The sequence below is a fragment of the Hippopotamus amphibius genome, chromosome 14 (genome assembly GCF_030028045.1).
Source record: "Hippopotamus amphibius kiboko isolate mHipAmp2 chromosome 14, mHipAmp2.hap2, whole genome shotgun sequence".
NCBI lineage: Eukaryota > Metazoa > Chordata > Mammalia > Artiodactyla > Hippopotamidae > Hippopotamus > Hippopotamus amphibius.
The window spans coordinates 68,817,618-68,839,882 of record NC_080199.1 but is presented as its reverse complement, the minus strand read 5'-3'; the positions used below and the strand labels follow the sequence as shown (position 1 = coordinate 68,839,882).

At 44.2% G+C, this 22,265-nt stretch overlaps 1 protein-coding gene across 2 annotated transcripts in view; it reads right to left on the bottom strand.

Annotated features, from left to right (window-relative positions):
- Positions 1–12,270: 12,270 nt before the first annotated feature.
- DCLK1 (doublecortin like kinase 1) overlaps positions 12,271–22,265 on the bottom strand; it is a 324,120-nt gene continuing 314,125 nt past the window's right edge. For both annotated transcript variants that reach the window (XM_057707600.1, XM_057707601.1), the window contains exon 17: positions 12,271–16,321. In XM_057707600.1, coding sequence (XP_057563583.1) covers positions 16,157–16,321 — 165 coding nt within the window. In that variant the 3' untranslated portion in view covers positions 12,271–16,156. The remainder of the gene's footprint in view (positions 16,322–22,265) is intronic.

Sequence of the window (22,265 nt, the reverse complement as noted above, 5' to 3'; positions counted from 1 at the left end):
CTTTAGCCATCCTAGTGTGTATGAAGTGGCATCTCGTTGAGGTTTCCATTTGCATTACCCTGAGTAATGATGTTGAGTTTCATGGACTTTTACAAAATATATATTTATTTATATTTTGGCTGCGTTCAGTCTTAGTAGCAGCGTGCGGGATCTTTGTTGTGGCTTGAGGGCTTCTCTCTAGTTGTGGCATGTGGGTTTTCTCTCTCTAGTTGTGGTGCATGGGCTCCAGGGCACGTGGGCTCTGTAGTTTGCAGCACATGGGCTCTCTTGTTGAGGTGTGCGAGTTCAGTAGTTGTGGTGCATGGCTTGCCCTGTGGCATGTGGGATCTTAGTTCCCCAACCGGGAATCAAACCTGTGCCCCCTGCATTGGTAGACGGATTGTTTACCACTGGACCACCAGGGAAGTCCCTTCATGGACTTCTATATTCATTCTTCTCTCTCAATATATTTTCTTTTTAATACATAATTAATTAGCTTTTTAAAGATGCAGAGAATGGACTGGAGGACATGGGGTTGGGGGGGCGCAAAGGGGAAGCTGAAAAATGATTAATTAGCTTTTTAATACATAAATGCTTCTCTGGGTTTTAAAAGAGAGAACACAATTAACTTATTCCCTTCCAGCCACAGTCTTATCTCTAGCCTTTCAGTCTCAACCAGAGCTCTCCAAAGAGTTAACTATACTGGTCTGTCTTACCACCATATTGCACAATTCCAGGTGGCACCATTCACTTAGGATGCAATGAGATTGGTTCTCCTTAGCATAGTGTAATAGCAGCTGCCCTCCTCCTCTCTCCCCATGCCCTTTGCAATCTAGCTTCCAGGATCTATCACTTTTTGGAAACTTCCCTAAAAGGAAGAGCTTCCCAACTGCTCACTGGTGTGCTGAGAATAAGCTAGATATGGGCCAAGCTAATGATCCCTTATCCTTTAGGGCAATCAGTTGGGTCCTGGGGAGCTAGAGGTTCTGGGCTGGTTGCATGTGGCCCTGGGCAGCCTTGCCTTGGTATCATACAGATATCTTTTTCCATTCTCCCACCACAAAGGGTTGAGAAGTACTGCTAGGGTAGCTAATAACCTCCATATTGCTAAATTCTACCAACATTTTTCTTTTAAGTCTTCAGTGTACTCCCTACCCTTGGCTTTCACAATACAGCCTTCTCCTGGGTCCTGCCTGCTTCTGCAGCTGCTTCTTTGTCTCTTCTCTTGTGCATTTTCTCCTTTATCCAGTTCTTCAGGGCTCAGTTCTAGACCCTCTCCTCTTAACCCTACTCATCTCAGGCATTCTTATCCATCAGTGAGTTCCTATATATAGACACTGAAGATTTCTGTCTCCTCTGGACTCCAGACTAGTATATCCTGCTGAGCGTTTGAGGTCTTCTGGATGTGTCGAAGTCACCTCAAAAAGGACATGTTTAAAATCAAGTTCAGTACCCACCTCCACTCTTTCAGCTGGCTCTCTTCCAGAGTTCCCTAACTCAGGGAATGAGAGGGACCATTATCCCTTCTGTAAGAGAGAAAGCTAAAATCATCCCTTACAACTCTTGGCCAAACCCCTCATGTTCAAGTCTTGTTAAGAATTGCTCCTAAATATCCATATTCCCCATCTCCACTATCACTGCCAGAGTGTATCTGCTCTCAACTTTTATCTGTACTGCTTTCTACCTCTGTCTTCTCAGCCCCACCCCTTTAAAGCTCCTACTGCTGCCAGAGTAATCTTTTTGAAATGAAAATCTGATTCCATCACCACCCCCACCTCTTACTTAAAACCCATCCATTCCTCTGGGGATAAAGATAAGCCACTGTTCTACCTGTAGGACCTATCTGTCTATCTCTCAGGTGTCTCATACCTTTCTTCCTCCACACTGGCCAGATTTCAGTCCTTTGGGCTAGCATTGTTCCCTTCTACCACTGAGGCTTTTCACAGGCTGTTCCCCAAAATGCTCTTTACCCTCTTCTTTATGGTTAAATCTTACTCAGTCTTCTAATCTCAGCTCAAGAAGCCTTCCCTGACCTTCCTATCTCATCAAATTCCCCTATCAGGTTCTCCCATTGTACCCTGTCTCCTCTTTATAATACTCATCACAGTTGAAATGCTATTTGTGCAATTATTTGATTAATGTTTATCCACCAGTAGACTACAAACTTCAGGAACCAGGGGGGTGATTTATTTGGTTTTCTATTATACACTTAGTGCCCAACAGAATGCCTGGGCATCGTAGATGCTTAAGAAATATTTGTGGAATGAATGAAGGCGCACCGTCCTAAGAAGTTGGTAGTTTATCCTGTAGGCTTCATTGAAAGACTGCAAGCAGAAAAATAAGATGATTTGAATTTTAAAAAGAAAATTCAGCGAGCAGTTTTGAGACAGGACAGATAGGGGTTGAAAGGACCAGTTTGAAACCTGTCACAATAGTTCAACTGAAAAATAATGAGAATGTAAACCAAGGAAGTACCAGTGGGATTGAAGAGCAGGGGTTGGGCATGATGATGGTAGAATCGACAGAACTTAGTCACTCAATGAGGTGGCCACCTGGTTGAAGGGGAGTGACCAAGTAATCCAGGATGTATTGGGCATAGACTTGTTTGCAGCAAGAGAGAGTGGGCTCAGTTTTGGACCTGATGAAATTCAAGGTCTGCATGAGTCATGCATGGGGAGATATCTACTAGGCAGTCTGATACTTTCAGCCCCTTTCACGGAACGTTAATAGTTCTTCTCAGAATATTAACAGGTCCAAGTTCATTCTTTTAAAAACAGAACACTTCTTGGAAGCTTATCATCATTTAATTACTCCTTCTCTTACCAAAATCTTCTTGAAAGGGCAGGGGATACATGCTCCGTCTACATGTGCTTACCTCCTGTTCACTCCTTTACTCTCTGCTCTCTTGGCATCTCTGAAACTGCTTTCAGTAAGGCTCCCAGAAGCCAAATCTGTACCCCAAGAGACTGAATATACAGATGGACAATGCGAGACTATATATAAAAATAGAACTTTGACCCACAACCTGCAGCAACAAGCCTAAGAAACCAATCCTTTTCTATACAATGGACAACTCAGGAAACCAGCCTGTTATAAGTCAGACTTGTAGGAAGCACCAAATGGCTATCCCTGGTAACAATTCAGGAAGCTAAACAGTAACTTCCATAACAGTCAGCCCCAAACGGCCAGGACTTGATTAATAACTGGAAGTTCCCTGTTTTCAACCCCACTTCCAACTTAGGACCGATCAGAGAAAACCAAATATGCATCCCTAACTAATCACATAGGATGCTCCCTTTCTAGTTGGTCCACCTACAGCTTCCCCAGCCAGCAGCCTCCAGTCAGGGCACACCTGAAGCCTTCCCTTTTCTGCCTTAAAAGAAAAGGGAAGGCTTCGAGTCTCTCAAAACACAAGTGGTGGTGGCTGACTCCCTTGCTAGAGCAAACCCAGAATAAATAGCCTTTGCTTTTCTTATTTGATTGGTCTTTATTTCTATACCCCTTCCCTTTTTACCTTAGGGATTCATTCAGCTGCATGTAACACATCCTATCCCTTCCTCCTAGAAATCACCTCTTCCCTTGGCTCCGAGCCCCCTCTTCGGATCCCCAGCCCCTCATGTCTGTGACATCTTTGCTTCCTTCAGGGTCTCATGTGCTAGAGGGGCTCAGGGCGCCTTCCTCACCCCTCCTCTCTACTTATGTTCGTAACTCTCCTTGGTGGTGGCATCCACTCTTTAAGGTTTCAAATACCATGTTTTGCTCCACCCCCACATCCCTGTGTAGAGCACAGCCTTGTTCCTGTGAGCTGTTCCCTCCCCCATGCTCCACAATCCCCTAAACTCAATATATTCAAAACCAAGCTGGTCCCCCACCTCAGCAAACTCGCCCTGTCCCCTTCCCTCCTCTGTTAGTCACACCACACTCACCAAATCTCCCAAGAGAAATAAATAGCTTCTGCTGATTGATTTGGCTTCCTAAACATGTCCTTACTGCCTTTCCTCCTCTCCATTCCCATCGCCACTGCCCACTTTAGGACTTCACTATCTCATCCTAAAATATTACCAGTCCCCTAATGGGTTTTCCAGTTGCCAGGCTTGTCCCCTTTCAAACATGTCTCTACTCATGACAGAGTCCTCTTTTATAAGCATTCATCTCAGCATCCACACCCTACCTAAAACACTTCAACGCCTCTTCATTGTTTCGTAAGGCACGTAGGTCCCCGTGATGTCCTCACCAGCTGCATCTCCTGCCATGCAAGGCTTGGAACTTGATGTCCTAAGCAGACACGTTGCACTGCTGAGACCCCTGAGCCTGCGCAGTGATGTGAGTGTGTCCAAGTGGTGGCAAAGCTCTGATGATGATGATGCTCTCGCATCCTTGTAGATGACCTATGATCTTAGCTCAGAGTCCTTAGAGAACATTTACAGCAAGTGGTTTGATGCCTGTGAAGAGATCTCTGCTCAGGTAGCCGCTAGCCCGAGGGCTACCTTGGACTGAATTAGCTGTGGTTCATGAACTTGAGAATTCTCTTTCTTGGAAGCCCTAGTTTATACTTGGCTTTTAGGTATGGCTGAAACCAAATAGAGGAATATAGATGCTTTCCCAGGAGAAGGGGAATTTCAGACTCTCACCCTCAGAAGTTTTCATCGGCTGCACAAAATGAGTCCCTGCTTATACGTACAAATGTGGTCCTCTCCCTCCTGTGACCCCATCACCAGATAAGGGTCCCTCCGTGACCCTCACTCTCCAGAGACACAGCCAGTGTCCCAGCAGGTATCCTACTGTCAGCCAAACCAACAGGAAGAAAGAAAGTCAATCAGAGGGCAACCGGCTGATTGTTAGAGCTGGGCTCGGGTGAAAGAAAGATAACAGTCTGATGATTTCACACGTAAACATTTTTAAGATGCCAATAGCCAGCAGGCAGCCTTTCACATCAGATATCTGTGAAGAGCAGCAGCGTTGGGGAAAGGCGGGGAGACAGGACACTCCTGCCTGGAACTGAAAATATAGGAGCTCGGATTGGAGAAAAGGGCTTCTCATTTTCCAAGTGCCAGGTTGCGCCTCCCTGATTTATGGCAAGACTTTTGAGGCTGACTACTCAAATCTAAAGTTACTGCAGCTGCCTCCCTCGCTGGTGGCAAATGATGAAGTGGATGACAGTGTAGGAGAGTAAATAGAGCCCTAGGAGGCCGGAACTGGTCCCATGTTACAGCAGACTATTAAGCCTGACACTGGGCGAGGGGGAGTCATCTTTACGGGGGATAATAAGATGGCAGACACTTGGGACAGTTAAGCTGCCTGCAGCAGGAAGCATGCCACGCCGTGTGATATGGACTTACGTTTTTTAATCACCATGCCCCCCACAACATATACATACATACATATATGCAGCACATACACACCACACTTACATGTACACATACACACATTCACACACCACACACACATACACATGCAAATACACACACACAGGCATCACATATCCACACTATACACAGACACATGCACAGCACACATACACATACACCCCCCACACATATCACATACATGCATACAGACATACACACATGACATATTCACAGCATACACACGTGCACACACACACCACACGTACCACGTGCATACACGCAGAGAACCCCCCACACACACACACCGCTCACACATACAAACTTTTAGGATAACTGAGTAGTGATACCACTAGGAACTCCAGCATTGGCACCCACCCCAGATGCCATGGAGCTGGGGAAGGAGCCTGCTAACTACAGCAGCACAGAGGCCGTGGTGGTTCTGGGTCTGAGTTATTAAAGCTAAATGTTGATGCAACAGGCATTAGAATGGAGCAGCTCCATCTCTAAATCACAGGTTCCCTGGCTCGCAAGGCCTTCAGGATGAATTACTGTACTGGGGCTACTTCTCAGGACGTGTTTGTGACCCGCAAGACAGGAAACAGCAAACAGCCTACCCAGCCACTGTGCTTTGAATTTCTCGAAGTGGTACCTGTTCCTCGAATAGGGGCACATGGCCTTCCTTGTGAAAGCTAACTTTCTTGGAAATGATTCCCAAATCTCCCGACTTGAAGAGGCATGATGGAGGCCGAGGCCAGAGTCTGCCCAGAGGCCAGTCTGTATTTAGGGCCACATTAAGGAGACGTGAAACCTGGGACGTTTATGGTGGAGAGGCCACATGGTTTCCAGGCAGCAGGTGTGCCTCTGGGGAGGGGACTGGACGTGGCTGTGGGGGGGTTTATGGGGCTGTTTTTGCTAAAACACCGATGAGTGGAGCTGGGCACTGGGAGGAGGCAGGAGCCTGTGGAAGGAGGCCTGACTTGGCCCCAAGAGACCCTGGCCTCTCTCTCACCTAGAAAGTTCCTCTCCTTTAGAGGGAGCCCTGCTGACACGTGGGGGACAGAGCTGAGTTGGATGATCTTGATCATGATGGACAGGAGTGACTCTTTAGGTCTAAGGGTATCCTCTGCTACTGTAACTCCTGGGTTCTGGTTAAGAGGAGCTAGCGGAGGCTCTGATTGGCTGACACTAAAGAGATCTGAGGCTCAGCAGTGACCAGACCTCCTCCTGGCACCTGGTCACCCAGGCTGGTGGGTCTTCACGCTTTTTTATTCCAGAGACCCGATTACTCAGGTGACAGTTGCCTCCCTCCTTTTCTCCGCCAGGGCTGCCCTTGCTGTGTTTTCATCAGATATTTTTGGTACAAACATGCTGAGAGAGGAAGGCCTTGTGAGAGGCAGAGGGATTAAGGCACATATACCCACAACAACATTTTTGTAGAAAAGCACACCAAGGTGTGGGCAGTTTGGGGAACCCACAAAACCACTGGACAGGAGAAGTCCCTTGAGAGAATCAGAGGATGCAAGTGTTGGAATGAGGCCTCCCTTCCGTCCCGAGCAGGAAAAGTTCAGTTTTCTAATTCAAGAAGCCAGTGTGAACCTTCCTCTACAGAGAAATTAGAAACAGTAGAAGCTATTGATGAAGCCCAAACAGTTTGCTCAGCAGGAGAGCAGAGAACTTAGAAAATGTTGAAAAAATGAAACATCCACAACAGTGAGAACAGAGGGAACCATGTCGAGAGAGGAAATTGAAAATGTCTAGGTTGATTTGGGCTTTGATTTACCTGTTGAAAATGAAAGGATATTTCACATTCTGAACAATGTGGCCATCATGACAAGTTCACCGCTTCATCTAAAGAATCCAGCAAATTAATAGGTAATTCTGATGGAATAACAAAACCTCTCTCGGGTGGAACGTTAATTATCACTCCGCTGGAGGGAAAGGTGATGATGTGGATTTGTCCGGGAAGGAGGAGAGAGAGAGCTATTTTCAGGGTCAGTGGATTTCTCTTTTCCTTTTTTTTTCCCCCCAGCAGTGAAGCAACATAGGAGAGAAGGATGTGATTTTTCCCCCATGAGCTGAGAAGCTTTGTGAGTCAGAAACTGCCCCTTGTAGGAAAGGATTAACACGTGACCAGCTCTGCTGTTTGCACAAGGAGGCCGCCCTCTGCTGTTGCCGTGAGGGATCCTTTAGGATCTGTGTTATTTCAGGAAGTGTCTCTAATGCCCCCTCAAGAGCCATCCACCCAGCCCCACTTCCTCTTTAACCAGCCCTGGAGACCCAGCATCTGGGGCCGTTTCATTTTTAAGTTTACCCACCATGTTCTGAGCACACACAGTGAGGAGATGGGCCGGTCCCCTGCCTGTGCTCCTGCACGACAGCTGAGGGCCCAAGAAGCCCTGCTCCCTGGGCTATGCCTTGGCACTCATAGGGCTGACTTAAACCTCCCTCTTACCCATTCTGAGCTCTGCCATGTTCTCTAAGTAGGTTCCTATGGCTTGAAATACATTCCTCCTTCTTCTCTTGGCTGATTCCTACTTATCCTTCAGACCCTCACTCAGGGGTACCTGCTCCAGGAAGCCTCCTCTGACTCCCCCCACCCCTCCATCTCAGTTAGATGAACTTCCAGAGTGCCCGCAGAGTACCCCATGCTCTCCTGTGTCACAGCCCTGCTCATGTTGGATGAGGCCTATTCACTTGTTTCCTGCACAGGACCCCAGTCTTCGGGGAGGTGGTGGTTAGGTCTTTTATCTCATGATGCCAGGATGGATCCCAGGATCCAGCAGTGGGACTGGCACCTGATAGGAGCTTGCTGGAGATGGGAGTCAATGATGTGCCCTGATGGCAGATGGTGGAGGGGGTCCCCCAGGCTGAAATTCCCATTACTGGTGCAGGTTCAAGGGAATGGGTCCTAAGGGACGATCTCCAAAGTCAAGGAGGGAATGGACAGTGAAGTGTGAGAATTAGAACATTCTTGGGAAACACCCCCCCCCCCCCGCTTTCTAAAGAAATAAACTGATGGTGCCATAGGTGGGATCTTCTTGTCCATCCTGTCATGGGGGTGGGGACCAGTCACTGGGGTGAAGAGTGTGGAAGAGACCAAAGCCACTATAAACCTACACTGAGGCATATTCTGTGATTCCTACGGAGCACGTCCTTGGACTGGGTTTGAGGAGCACCCTGTGAGACATTAATATTCTTCCTTCCCTTTAAATTCTCAAGTAACACACTAGGTCCTAAGACTGGGGCAACTTTGGTCTCAGCAGCCTTTGTTTCTTCCTTCCCCCCCGTCTCTCACTCTCCTTTTTCCTTCCCATCTTTGCCTCCTTCCAGTGGCTGTCTAAGGGTGACACATGAAAATATGAATTGTTGTAATAGAGCAGGCCACAGATGTATTTGCATGTGACTGATGGTTGGCCTGCAGACAGGAGCACAGTCTACACATGCTGAGAAGGCCAGTCTCAGGCTGGTAGGGATGCCTCACCCCTGACAAACTGGTGTTTGGCCATCTGTGAGTGATAAATCAGGCACCCCGGCCCATGGACATCCAGAAGAGACGATCTCTCACTAGATCTGAGATTCGTAAGAACAGGAATGGTGTCTTGTTCATCTTAGCCTCCATGGTGCATCACTCACAGTAGGTCCTGGAGGATGCTTGTTGAATAAATGTGACAGTTGTAAATCGCATGCTAACTACCAGTGGTGGAGAGGACTCTGGGAGCCTTCTACCTCAGAGGCCAGGAGCGGAGCCAAGAGCATCACAGGGTGTGTGCACCACTGAACAGGCAGATGGTAAACACATCCTCAAGTGAGAGAATCCAAGTTGCCATAACCACAAGGTCTGATTGGATGTGTTTTCCAGGTTTTCTGAACCCCAGACCAGGCATCTCAGAATAGCAAACCTTCCCGCTGGAAACACATTTTCTTGTCTTTAAAGTCTTCCAATCCATAGCAAAAATAAAAATGGACAACAGAGTTTCCCTTTTCTTTTCTAAGCCCAAATGAGGTGCCCTCCGTGGTGTTGGCACTTACTCAAGAAACATTTGAATGAATGATTTGGATGTGCAGGCAAGCTGGCAGGGACATCTGTCACAGAGCTGGCGGCCAGCGTGGATTTGGCTGGTCCAGCTGGCTAGGCGGGGCTCCTCGTCTTCCCTTGGTGCCCCTTCTGGAGCTGGGGAAGCTGGCTACCTTTGAAGACAGAGCAAAGCCTTTCTTCTATGTAAGGAGATGGTGTATGAAATTTCCCAGGATGCTTTTTTCCCTGTTTTATGTTACCGTTTACCTCCACTTGCAGAACTTCCTTATCTGAACATTAAGTCCCGCCTTTCAAAGTCCTGGAAGGCCTTTCTCCCAGTTTCCTGATGCGGCAGTTTTATCATCCTCAGTCTCAGAGTTGCCGGCATTTGATGTTTCTGTGTCAGGGCACGGTTTTTTTCTGATGGCAGGTTTTTGGCGAAGCTGCCAGCCTCATAAAACAAGGTAATGGTCCTTAGGAAGCAATCACTTTAGCTATTGTTTCACAGCAGTTGCCCTGAAAACCTAGAAAGGACCCAGCGATTTCACTGCAGAGGAGCAAAAGGCAAAGCAAGAGCAACAGCGGCAGCAGCATGTAGATGGCCAGGAAGGTGACTGCTAATTTTACAAGTGCTCAGAGATATTCTGGCACCTTCATAGGACACCAGGGGACCTGCAGTCACTTTTGCTGGCCAACTTTTCAATCTCCTGGTACTGAACAACTCACATAGGAAAAGAGTTTTATTCCATTGTACAGCTTTTACAATTTTCTCTAAGGTCAGTATTGCACGTGGGATGCCTAACGGGACATCACTATAAAAATGGCAGCTAATTACAGGTTAGCAGATAAAACAACACTCTTCTCTGGAGAGCTTGTGCAGATAGGTGGAAGGATAAAAACATAGGGCTGAATGGTATTTGATTTCTTTGTGTTTATCCAAGTCACTGGCCCAGGCAGGAAGGTAATATATGAAAAGGGACATTTTTGGAATAGTTGTTTTTGAATTATGCTCATGAAATACACACTGTGCTACGAAGGACATGTGGGAAAGCTACACTTTGACTGCATGACTAATTTTTAAAGCCTCACATAGAGAGAATTCCCCCCAAGAACACAGCTGGGTTATTCTTTCGTGGACTGAATGTGTCGATTATGAATTGAACTAAAATGAAATTTTACTGCATTATGGCAAAGTGAACTGAGGAGTGGACACTGTAGCTCGGGTATTATATAGTAGTTCATACACCAAGTACTAGTATTTTATTAACTTTTAAGAACATGTTTTACATAAAAACAGGCAACATCAAAAAAGCTCAGTTGATAAATGAACATAATATATCACAGATGATTTCATCCACATTAACCTACATTTATTAGCTTAAACTGAGAGATTAGGAAAGAAATCGGATCTCATTCCAGCTTTAATCATGGATACAAATCATTTGAAAGTTATTTCATTAACATTCTGAAAATCGAAGATTAACCTGTGCCATCTGATCCAAGCAGCAATTGATAAATTCAGTATTTTCAAAGGAAACATTGAGTTTTTTTCCTTGCACCAAATTGAAACCTTTCAGAAACTTGTTTAAATGCATCAAGTTCTTAGTCCACCTTTTCAATATGCATGAGCAAAATACTACTTAATTTCACACTCAACTAATCCTTTAATAATTTTCTTTCAGCCAGAATGAAAGAGACTATTATTAATTTCCTAATAAAAGTAAAAAAAATAGTTATCGAGGATATGACTCTAACCTTGGACCAGTTTCAATTTCTTTTTATTTTTTTCGGAGAACACATCAAAGATTAATGTCAATGGCCAGTGAGAAATTGTCCCTAGAGAACTATTCAAGGTCTTTTTCTTACCACATTCAATTGGACTGGGATGAATTGACATTATAGCATCTTTATCATCACTTTTAAAATCCTACTTTCTCTTAATACCGACAGTGAAGGCTTTTAGAACTATTATTTAAGTTAATAAAGTATATCACAGACAAAAATATACAATTTTACATTGAAGCAACATTAAGGGTCTCATGTCAGTTGACCAAAAAAGAACGTTGAGGGAATTTACAGGTAGGGTTTAATTGTAGAGATTGCTCTTCCTTTATGAAAAAGAATGAAACCAGAGCTCTCACTTGTCTCCAAGGGCAAGAGATTGCAAACGTCATGATCAAAACATCTGTCAGTTAGAAGCTCACTCACTGAAAAATGATCGCATAGCTTCAGCGTTGAAGCCCAAGAACAACAACAACAAAAAAAAACCAAAGGAAAAATAAAAACCACCCCACCCAGAGGCATTCTGAGCTTCCACATTGAATTTCCTGTTTCCCACCAGTTTACGACCCTTAATGTTACTGGATGGATGGCTGCATATTTGAGATGATTAAAAAATAAAAGACTGCCTTAAAAGCACCTCCTTCTCAAGTATGTAATTACATACAAATGAAAGATTCCTTCTGACAGTCCTAGGGACCCCGTTTGTTACTGTTTCATGTATAAGCACCATTGAGCCAATTTTTAAAGCACATTTGCAGTGATCAAATGTGTCCTCAAGTTTTGCTGATTTTTTGTCTTTAAACCAAAAAAGTGTAAAGTGTATTAATTTACATGCTTATCATATATGAATTGACACAAATGTTAAATTTTGGAAGTGCTTTTAATCACTATTTTCCCCAACAGACTAGAATGGCTTCATGAAACTTGATTAAATAAAGAAATCCATATCTCCCAAAGAAGCATATATCTGACCCTCTATCACTGCATGCAAAATAAGGGTCTGTCTGAGAATATTTTTCCCAAACTCCTAATGGAAATGGCAGACAACACACAGGAAAGGCTAACCCTTGAACTGACCAACTTCAAGTTTTAAAAAATCTTTGATTGGATTCCCCCCACCCCCCTGCCCCCAAATTATGTAGCAGTTTAAAAAATTAATGATTTACAAATTATAGAAAAGATATGTTATCTACAGTATATGCCAGGTGACATTAATTTTTTTAAACTCACATCCAAATGAATAATTACATTAAACTACCATCTTGGATCTTGGTGCTTTCCAAAATTCTGAAATTGCAATGAAGGAGGGGACATACCCGATTTTTTGGTTCTTTTCTCAGGAGAATTGGGCAGAGAAAAGAAGGCAGTGAACCTTCACTCTTCGAAACAGGCCCTCTATAGCGAACTTCAGCCTGGGGCACCTTTTTATGGTCAAATTAAAAACCTTTGAAAATAGAAGTTTATCATGGAAATGCTGACAGATCCTGACCCAGAGAAGGGCCAGCAGGCAACACAATAACATTAAGAAAGCTCTCCCTCAAGCACCGTTGCCCTTCATCGCGCGGGATAGAGTTGTCTAATGGGCACTGCTGGCCAGCAAACAACCCTGATTTAATGTGCATGAGCCCTGGTCATACGGTAGCTCCGTGACCCTCTAAGCTAAGCCAATTTTTCCTTTCTTTTTTTTTTCTCAACTGAAATATGCCTCAAAGAGTAAAGGATTGCAATTTTAGGCTTCATTCATGGATATATTGCTTTCTTTCAACAATATCTGACGGGCCTGTTAACCACCACCTGTGAGGGTGCTGAGCAGGTTCTAGGAAGGTCTCACTGAATACAAAACACCAAGCGTTTTCAGTAGTTTATTTGCATTTTTTTCCTCTGCTTATTTTAGTATGCACCACGTGTAAGTTAGATGAGGGCTACAGTAAAAACCTTTTCAATGACGGAAATCTTACTTTTCCTTCTAATGATCTGGAGCAAATCACATATTCATTGATTATGACAGATAAAATGATTTCTGCTACAATGTCGAGAAGAAAATGTGTTCATCAATATGAACAGTTCTCATCGACAGAGATGGTTTATACGATGCAAGTCATGAAAGATTCTTTCTAAACTAGTCCACTACCAAACTGAAACAAAATGAATCTTAAAATTCCCTTGAAAATAGCACATGGTTGGTCATATATCAAAAAGGAAAGACAATCCCCATCACCAGGCCACCACCATAAGAGCTATATTGAGTACTTAGAAAAAAAATATGGAGACACTTGTGGCAATGATTAAATTGATAATTACAGAGATACGCTGCCATAATGGTACATATTTATTCTATAATAAAGTGAAATAAAAAATAAGATCAATTTGGTTATAGAAATTCCTTAAAGAACACCACCACTTAATTATTTCAAACTTGAACTATCCCAAGAATGTCATGAAAAAAATCAGAAAGCACTGGCTAAAAGCAAAAGCAGTCTGGGTACACCCACGTCATCAGCATGCCTTGTGCTTGTCTGTTAACCCTCTGAGTACATCTCTGACTTTCAGGATCTCCATAGCTTAGTGCTGAAAAGATTGCATTCCATCTGATTACTCAATATTTCTACTTGACAGGTCACATTCCACTGTTTATTCAGCATAGATCACTCAAATTGTACAGTGATGCGCTGGGATCCCCATGCTGAATGGCCCTGCATTCTTCCGAGCTCCCCCTCTGCAGTGTTCTGGGAAACACGCCACAGCTTCACACGGTCCACAGTCCTTCAAGACTTAGATGGAAATAGGCCTGAGCCATGCACTGTAAGGTCTGTACACTAGATGCTGGAGCAATACATGTAATGCCCACGGGAAAAGCAGTAATTCAGAGAAAGAAAGGAACATCACAATCTACTGCAGGTAGGTCTCTGCCCATAGGATTTTCTTCATATTCCCACATTTAGAGTTGAGGCCAAGCTATTTACCTACTCCTTAGTCTTACTTAGAATAGTGCTTTGCTTTAGAGTTCTAAAGAAAGCTGTAGTTTCTGACCAGTTTACTAATATGGAATCTGTCTACACACCACACCCTTCCTGGTGTTCTGCCCCCTGCCTCCTCCCCAAAAAACCCCAACTGATTTGTGCTACTTTGTGATGTTGTGCATTACGATTTCAGGACTGTCAAAAAGGGCGGGGGAACTCTCAATAAATGATCTACTATTTACATGGCAAGACAACACAGACCAAAGAGATAAACCTAAATGTGAAAGAGCAAAAAACTGGGGGGACCATGTTGTGAACGTCGTGACATGCTGTGATTTTAAAATCTATAGTAATATAAGACCATTCGTTTATCAGTTGAAGAGTAAAAAGCAGCCATTGAAGACCGATTTGTATTTGAAAAAAAAAATGACTGTGGAAGTGCTGTACACAAATTCCAAGACTTTCAGATACTGAATTATATTTCAAAGCAGACAATGAGTGCTGTTCTGCCATCTAGATGCAGATTTCATGAGCCATCACTCACTGGCTGTCTCCCGGGCCACAGAGCTGGGCAAACCTTAAGAGGACATTTGACTTGGGCCCCTGCCTCCCAGACACCATGGCCAGCCTCCTCCCTAAGCACCGTAGTGACTACAGGCTGCTGCAAGTCCCTATTCTGAACGTGACACACTGCAGTAGAGGAAGACACAGGGCTAGGGAGAAAGAGTTGGAGTAAAATACAGGTGTCGGACTTGGCCCAAAGAGAGAAAACAGCATCTCCCTCTGGACAGCTAAAGACTGTGCTATAAAAAGGTCATCTCAGGGAGTGGAAGTTTTATTCTCAGGAATACGCTCTAGGTCTCCCATCCCGTTCTCCCTGAGACTATATGTAGGTAACCTAAAGGTGCACATGGAATTATCGTCCCAATGGTTTCTTTCTTTAAAAACCATTTTGAGAATATTCTAGATTGTTTGCCACTCTGCTTTCTTGTTGGCCACCTTACAAAGCTCTTGCCTCTGGGCCCCTGGGCCCCGTGCTCCTCCTTTGTGTGGATTTCATACTCTGTGACTGCACACTGAAGACGGAAAGGCATGAAAAAGCGGGTGAGAAAAAGAACAGGATCTTGTTGCCTCTTGCTGTTTGACATTCCAGCCCTGTGGAGCACCTGGCAAATTATTGCTCTTTTCCACCAGTTGTGTTTTTTGTTTGTTTTTTCCTGTAGATATCTCACACTGAGCAGGCGGACCCTCACTCACCAAGCACAGGACAAGGTACAGTGCCTTCCCGAGGGTCTGCACTGGCAGGAGCAGCAGCTGAAGTGGAAGCAGCATTTCTGGGGCGTCATCAGCACGTCTTCATATGGAGGCAGTTTGGGGTGGGGGCACCATCTACATCCTGGGTTAGGCTGTTGGCCACAGGCCCAAGTCCCTCCACTCGGGATGCAGGACTCAGGGCAGCTGCTGGTTAGACCTCCAATGCAAAAAAAAGCCCCCTTCTTAATAGGATTGTGAAGAGGAAAGAGGGGTGCTGATGCTTAAGTTATAAACCTGCCATGTTCTAAACCCACAAAAGACACACAAGATATCATTCTAGACGTTCTTCTTATCTGGACATCTCAGCATCTAATAGACATCTCAGCATCTAATAACAACCCCTTGATCTGCAGCAAAATCAAGAAACGTGCATATAAATCCAAAGGCCTGAAAAATCCCCCAAGCGTTCCCCATAAAATCCTAAGCACTCAGAGGGTTAACACATGCTATGTTACATCCTGCAGATCCTAACTTGACTGATGGAAACATTCATTGCTTCTATGTTTAAAAAAGTTGCAAAATAGCCTTAACCCTTTGAGGACCCGATTAGCAGCAAGTTGCCATCTCAACCAACGACACATCATGGTCTCGTTCAGCAAAGGGAAATCGCTACAAGGATACCAGAAAACACACTGTTCTGCTCGGCCATTCAAGCATTGAGTGCTAGGTAGATCAGATGAAACCGTTTTACATAAATTTGGGAAAAAAATCTCAGAGTCTCAAAGGGTTAAGCTAGAACTTCGAGTAAAAGGGTCTTATTAAAAGGGCGAGTTTGGGGAGCGAACAGTCTCGGAGGAGCTCGGGGAGTAGTCTTCCGATTCTGAGTTGAGTTCGGGCGGAGCTGGCTGGGCCTTGTACCGGCTCCTCACATCCGGGTTGCGTCTTCGTCGGAAAACCTGCCTCTCCTTATCAAGAGCGGTGGTCTAGCAGGGGCATAAAATGAGAAAGAGGACAATTAGGCTGAAGGAAGTGGCAAAAGAAATGCTTTCTGGAACTTTGTGAGATCAGAAAAATATGCTGGCTAAGTTAACCTGTCCCCGATGGCTCACGTTTGGTGACCAGTCACCACTGCAGACACAGCTCCTATGAGCACCTGGTTGTAATATTGCAGGTACAGGCAGGATGGATGATGTCACGGGTTCAACCTCTCTCTGGCCCTCCCCAGACCTCCGCTAGCTCCACATCTATTACCCTTGGTCACTCTCAGCCTAGCCAGAGCCCCATCCCTGGTAAACGGGAGCCCTGGGCCTGTGTATCTGACACGTGAGGACGGCAGGCGTGCCTCGTTCATCAACATTCAGCTCCAGGCAGCTGTATAATAAAGATGAGAGGTGATGAAGTTGTCAGACATGGAAACAGAGCCACAAGCTCATCCTGTTATTTTAGCACCTCCTCATTCTAAATGATCTTATTATCTGTTGATGAGGGAGTGTGGCTGAATCTCTGGGAAGGATGGGCTTAATTTGAATGAACCCAATGCCTGAAATTGAAAACTGCTTTGAATGCAATTAAACCTGATGGAAACCTTCCCATGGATTTTCCTTTATAAAGTTCATTTTCATTGTAGTGTGTGGTTGTTTACGAAACTGAGGTTCGCTGTTGTAGGTATTCCAACTGCTAGGCCCTATGCCTCCTTTTCCCGAGGAATCCTCAGGTGATCTCCAGGATGTGCTCTCCAGGCCATAGCTCTGGAAGTTATTATGACATCAGGATTGGGAAGGGCATAAATTCATTACAGATTTAATGGGTGTGAGGAGGAACGATCATTACAAAGAAACCTTACATAGAGAGCAGAAGAGCAGGTACAAAGCCTGAAGAAAAATACAGAACACATATAAAAGTTGAAGGCATCCTTGTTTGAAAGTCGCTCTTTAAAAGGATGTAGCCTGGAGGTTATTCTGCTTTTAGGAGATTACTTTTCCTCTACAGGGATATATACCACCATTTTTCCTCTTGGAAATTTACTGTTAGCTACTTCAAAGAACAGAGATAAATTTATAGTCCGCCGGGTTCTGAGAACAAAGTGAAAACTAAGCCCCTCATACAACTGCAGTATAGCGTTAGAGCAATCTTAGGTCTAAAATAGGGCAATCAAAGTCCCAAAATGAAGTAATAAAGAGAGAGAGAGGCCGTGTGTAGAACCAGTACAGTAAATTGCTTTGTTAGGCTGAACTGTTCTGCTTTAAAAACTATCCACACACTGAATAACAGTGTTACAAATCAATGAAGAAGATAAACTTGAACAATTCACTTCTCCTTTCACTAGATTGTTAATGCGATGATTCAATAACTGGTGTTTCGAACTGTATACCTTTGATTCTTCGATATGTCGAATTTTTAAGGACCCTCACATACACAATTCTTGGTCTTATACCCACCGATTTTATGATATTTTTCAACATCACAAACCCAAATTCCTAACTTTATTTAAAACATTGTAAAGTTACAACACATGGTATTTTGCTTTCAAAGCAAAATGAAAATGTTCTGTTTGTGTAGAGTTGAACATAAAAAACAGGCGTCTATTTAGTCTGAGTTACATAAAAACCACTCTGTAGTTAGTCCAAGAGTAATATAAACTCTTCTCTTGGTCATAAAAAATATTTCTACTTCTACCTTCTTGAGAAAGAAAACAGTCACTGGCATGGGACTAATACTGACTAGTGGACCAAGGTTCTCTGTGTCAGGGAGAAAATTGCGTGTCGGGTTTGTAGTCAGAAATTCTGAGTCTTGTTCTGTCCACTGCTGGCCACGGGAACCATTCGTTGAGTTCTCAGTTAAATAAGGAGCAGGGCTATTGCCCTCCCACCCTCCAGAGTTGCTAAAGGTAAAAATGGATGCGCAAATGCTTTTGAAATGGCGAAGACTCCTAGAAATGGAAGGTGGTGTGTTTTTTTGTTTGTTTTCTTTATAATGTAAGATATTGTTTTAAAATGAAGGAATTGCAGGTCAGAGGAAAATAATGTAAAACAAAACTCACATTAGAACTTAGCTCAGAGTACTTTCCCTCCCTGCCTACTCTCACTGGCACCTTCTCCATATTTACCTCATCTCCCCATAATTGACTCACTTACTCCAAGTCATGCCCTTGGCTGTCACCACTGAAATAGGCCATTTCTCCACCAAAACTGTTTATGCAGCGGCTGGTGGCACTCATGGGCTTGGATGGCCCCATCACCCTTATTTTCACATTCATTTTTCTAAATGCTCATACGGGCAATCACACTCTCTTCCTTACTCGTCTCTCTGCCTGGACAGCCCTTCCTGTGTTCCATTAAGTGATCAGTTCTGGCCACTCCTGCCAGTTTCTCTGGTTAGCAATTTTAAATGCTGGCCTTTGTTGATGGGCCCTCTGCTAAAATGCTCCTGGGCTTTCAGTTGTGCTGATTCACCACCAGTAACTTCACAGCAGCTATTTTGGGAAACAGCACGTCATGATCACAGGTCATGGAAAAGGGTGTGACGGTTGTTTCTGTTGGATGTGTAGACGCTGAGCATTGAAGGAGCATTTATTAAGCATTCTTTGCCCAGGGCCTTGCCTTTACAGGCAGGGAAACTGAGGCCCAGGTATGTGGAGAGACTTGCCCATATCACATCACTGACTGGGAACAGAATCCAGTTCTCCTTCCCTGCAAGGCCCAGGCAGTTTCTTCCGATTTACTCTAAAGTCTGTTGAAACAGAACTCAAAGGGGCCGTGGCACTCCAGTGGCTCCCTCCTCCAATCCCAGCCAGGGTGAGCTGGGGAGGAGACATGGAGCACAGGCAGCATCAAAGGCCAACAGGCCAGGGCTTTCCCACACTGATGACCTGAGAACTCTCTCAGGGGCAGCAAGCTGGGCTCTACTGCATGTACAATCCCATTCTGGGCCTATAAACTCCTAGGGAGACCTGGGTCTCACGACAGACAGGCAGCTCCTGACCCACGCAGGTCCTCGCAATATTCTCAAAGGCTGCACAAGCAATGCTTAGGGCTCCCAACAGACTTGCTCTCAGAGATGATCGAGAAGGCGCCACTGTCCACAGGCCTCTCCTCCCGGGGTGCCTGCTCACTCTGCTTCTGGCTCTGTGGACTGTGGTTCATTTTAAGAACTCCTCCGTGTTCCCATGAAGCCCAGTACAGCTATCACTGTGCGTCCTGCCTGCAATGTAACTGACTCTGATGCGCTGTCTTCCCTGCTATGTTGTAGACTCTGTGGAGGGCGAGATCAAGTCTGGGCATCCTATCTGTGTTCGCCGCAGCTCACACCACACAGGAGATACTCTCCAAACGTTGTGGCTTTAGAAATATGAGAAAGTACGACAGAGGTTACATTATTTTCCTCCAGAGCACCCAACCCCCAGCCCGTCCTGTACACAGCTGACAGGTCAATTATACCCAGGTCTGATTTATTTACAATTCCTCATAAAGTCCAACTCCTTGTCCTAACAGTTACAATTCACGTACAATAAAGATTTCCAGGGTCTAGTTCCTGTTATTACTCAAAATGATCCTGTGGCATCAGCAGACTTCGTGTCCCCATTAGAGGACACAGCATCCGCTTACCCAGCTTACGGTTAACCATACCTCGGTTACCCTTTGGAAATCCCCTGCTCCCATAATCTGTGGCTCCACTGAAGGGGACCCCACCCCCATCTCTGAGGGTGGGGTGAGGATGGACTTGTGACCCAGAAGCAAGCTTGTGCTGACCACGTCCCCCATTACCGATGATTGGTTCAGGTTGGGCACCTGACCCAGTTCTAGGACATGAGGAGACTTTCACTGAGACTTCACATTCTCAGTGAATCCCAACTGAGAGTCTGGCAAGCCTGGAGCTGCTTCCCACATCCTGGTACCATGTGAAGCTCCAGACTAAAGCCATCGCAGGGAGGCAGGGTGGAAGGATGGAAAGAAACCAAGTGGTACTGAGTGCTGAATCCACTCATCACTGAAGCTAGACCCAACTTTTGGACCTCTCAGATTATATAAAATCATATTTCTCCTTTTTGCTGAAAGCCAGTTTGGTTTGGGTTTTCTTCACCTGTGATCCAGACAGTCCTAACTGATATCTCTCTGAAGGGACTGAAATCACACCCACCTCTGCATACTAGCTTATGCTGTTCACCAATCTGACATTACGTCTCCCACTTCCTGCCCACTCACATTTCTCTATTTTCCAAGATTTGATCAGATTTTACTTTCTGCACCACACTTTTTCTTTCTAAATTCCTCAGGCAAGTATTGACTAAACTTTTGACACTTACTGCACACAAAGCCTATTACCTTTTCTGTGCATATTTCCCAAATCCCATGCAAGCTGTTCTAGGGAGGATCTGAAACTTCTTCACATTTTCCAGAATGCCTGCCCAACTGTGGCACACATATAAGGGACATATTAAATATTTCTTAGTTAATACAGAATTAGATTATTTTAGGCGATTATGTACTTTCTGAATAACGACAAAAAAAAAAAAAAGAACCCCAAACAACTCTATAATATAAAAGAGTAAGAAATTAAAGGTATTATGAGTCAATATTTAAGAATGCAGTTTGTTTTAGATGTGATCAAATGCTTACATCAGATAATGTTAATAATCTCTTATGTATTTATCTACTCAATAACCATTTATTGTGGTCCAATTTCTTATCACATTAAGCACTGTCATGTGATATCTTTAGAATTTTAAGTGTAGCTACAAAATTAATTTGCCCCTAAAATCTGCGCAGTTAAAATTTTACAGTTGACCTCTGTAGCCCCCACATGTAGTTCAAGACAGATGAATTCAACAAAGAAATAGAATGATATGCCAATACATAGTTTTTAAATATTGCTATAAAAACATATTATTCAACTGATAATTTTCTCCCTGGAAAACATTCAAAACATAACTTTCCCTCTGAATTGCTGCATCAGAGATTTAAATTCAAGGCCCTTTCAACCATTTCTGAAAGACTGCCTTCCTCTTTCTCAATCACAAAAATTTCCCAGATATCAAGGAAACAGCCTCTCTTCCCTAATGTCTATCTTTATAAGGTAAGGTGGTCCTAAGCCTTGATTTCCATTAAAAGTTAAGACTTCCTCACAGATTTATTATTTTATTAGTTATTTTGCTCATGGTTTGCAGCTTTGTGGAACAGACATGAATGGACTTGCAGTAGAATTCCCAAGTGTTTCCTCAGTAAGTCATCACTTCATTAAGAGATCGTAAGAGACTCTTAAGCCTGCATTATCACATTTTGGTGCTAATTCTCACAGGTTAGAGATGAGCAAGAAATCTCTTGAGATTCTGGAGTTGACCAGTAGTAACCAAATAAGAAGTTCTAATCTAGTTATTTAAAATATGTACCTAATAACAACGGCTATATCATATGCGGGGGTACGGCTAACAGTGGACTAGGGGAGCCTGATAAAGAGAACAAATAACTGACCAAATAAAACGATACGGAGAAACTAACAGAAACCTGTTCTACATGGAAGAAACATCGCATATCCCTACCTCAGACTGCAAGCCCTTGGTGATCAGTGTCCTCAGGAGCTGCTAGATGAAGTGTGAAAACCAAAGAATGGTAAAATCATGCCAGTTATCTCAGCAACTCAGGGGGTGACACACATAGCAGTTGGAGCTCTTGGAGAAATTCATATACATCATGTTTTGGTGCCTGCCCTAACACCAGGCATGCACACGTAAGAGAGAGTGCTCTCTTAATAGCCAGGAAATTTACCCTGACAACAGACACCTCTAATGAACTTGGCCATTGGCTTCTTCTGTTACAATAAAATGACACTATCCCCCACACAGTACTCAGATATTTTAAATCCTTGTTTCAGACATTAAATTTGGAAATCAGCATAAATACCTAGGGTGTACCCATCTGGCCTATCTTCGCA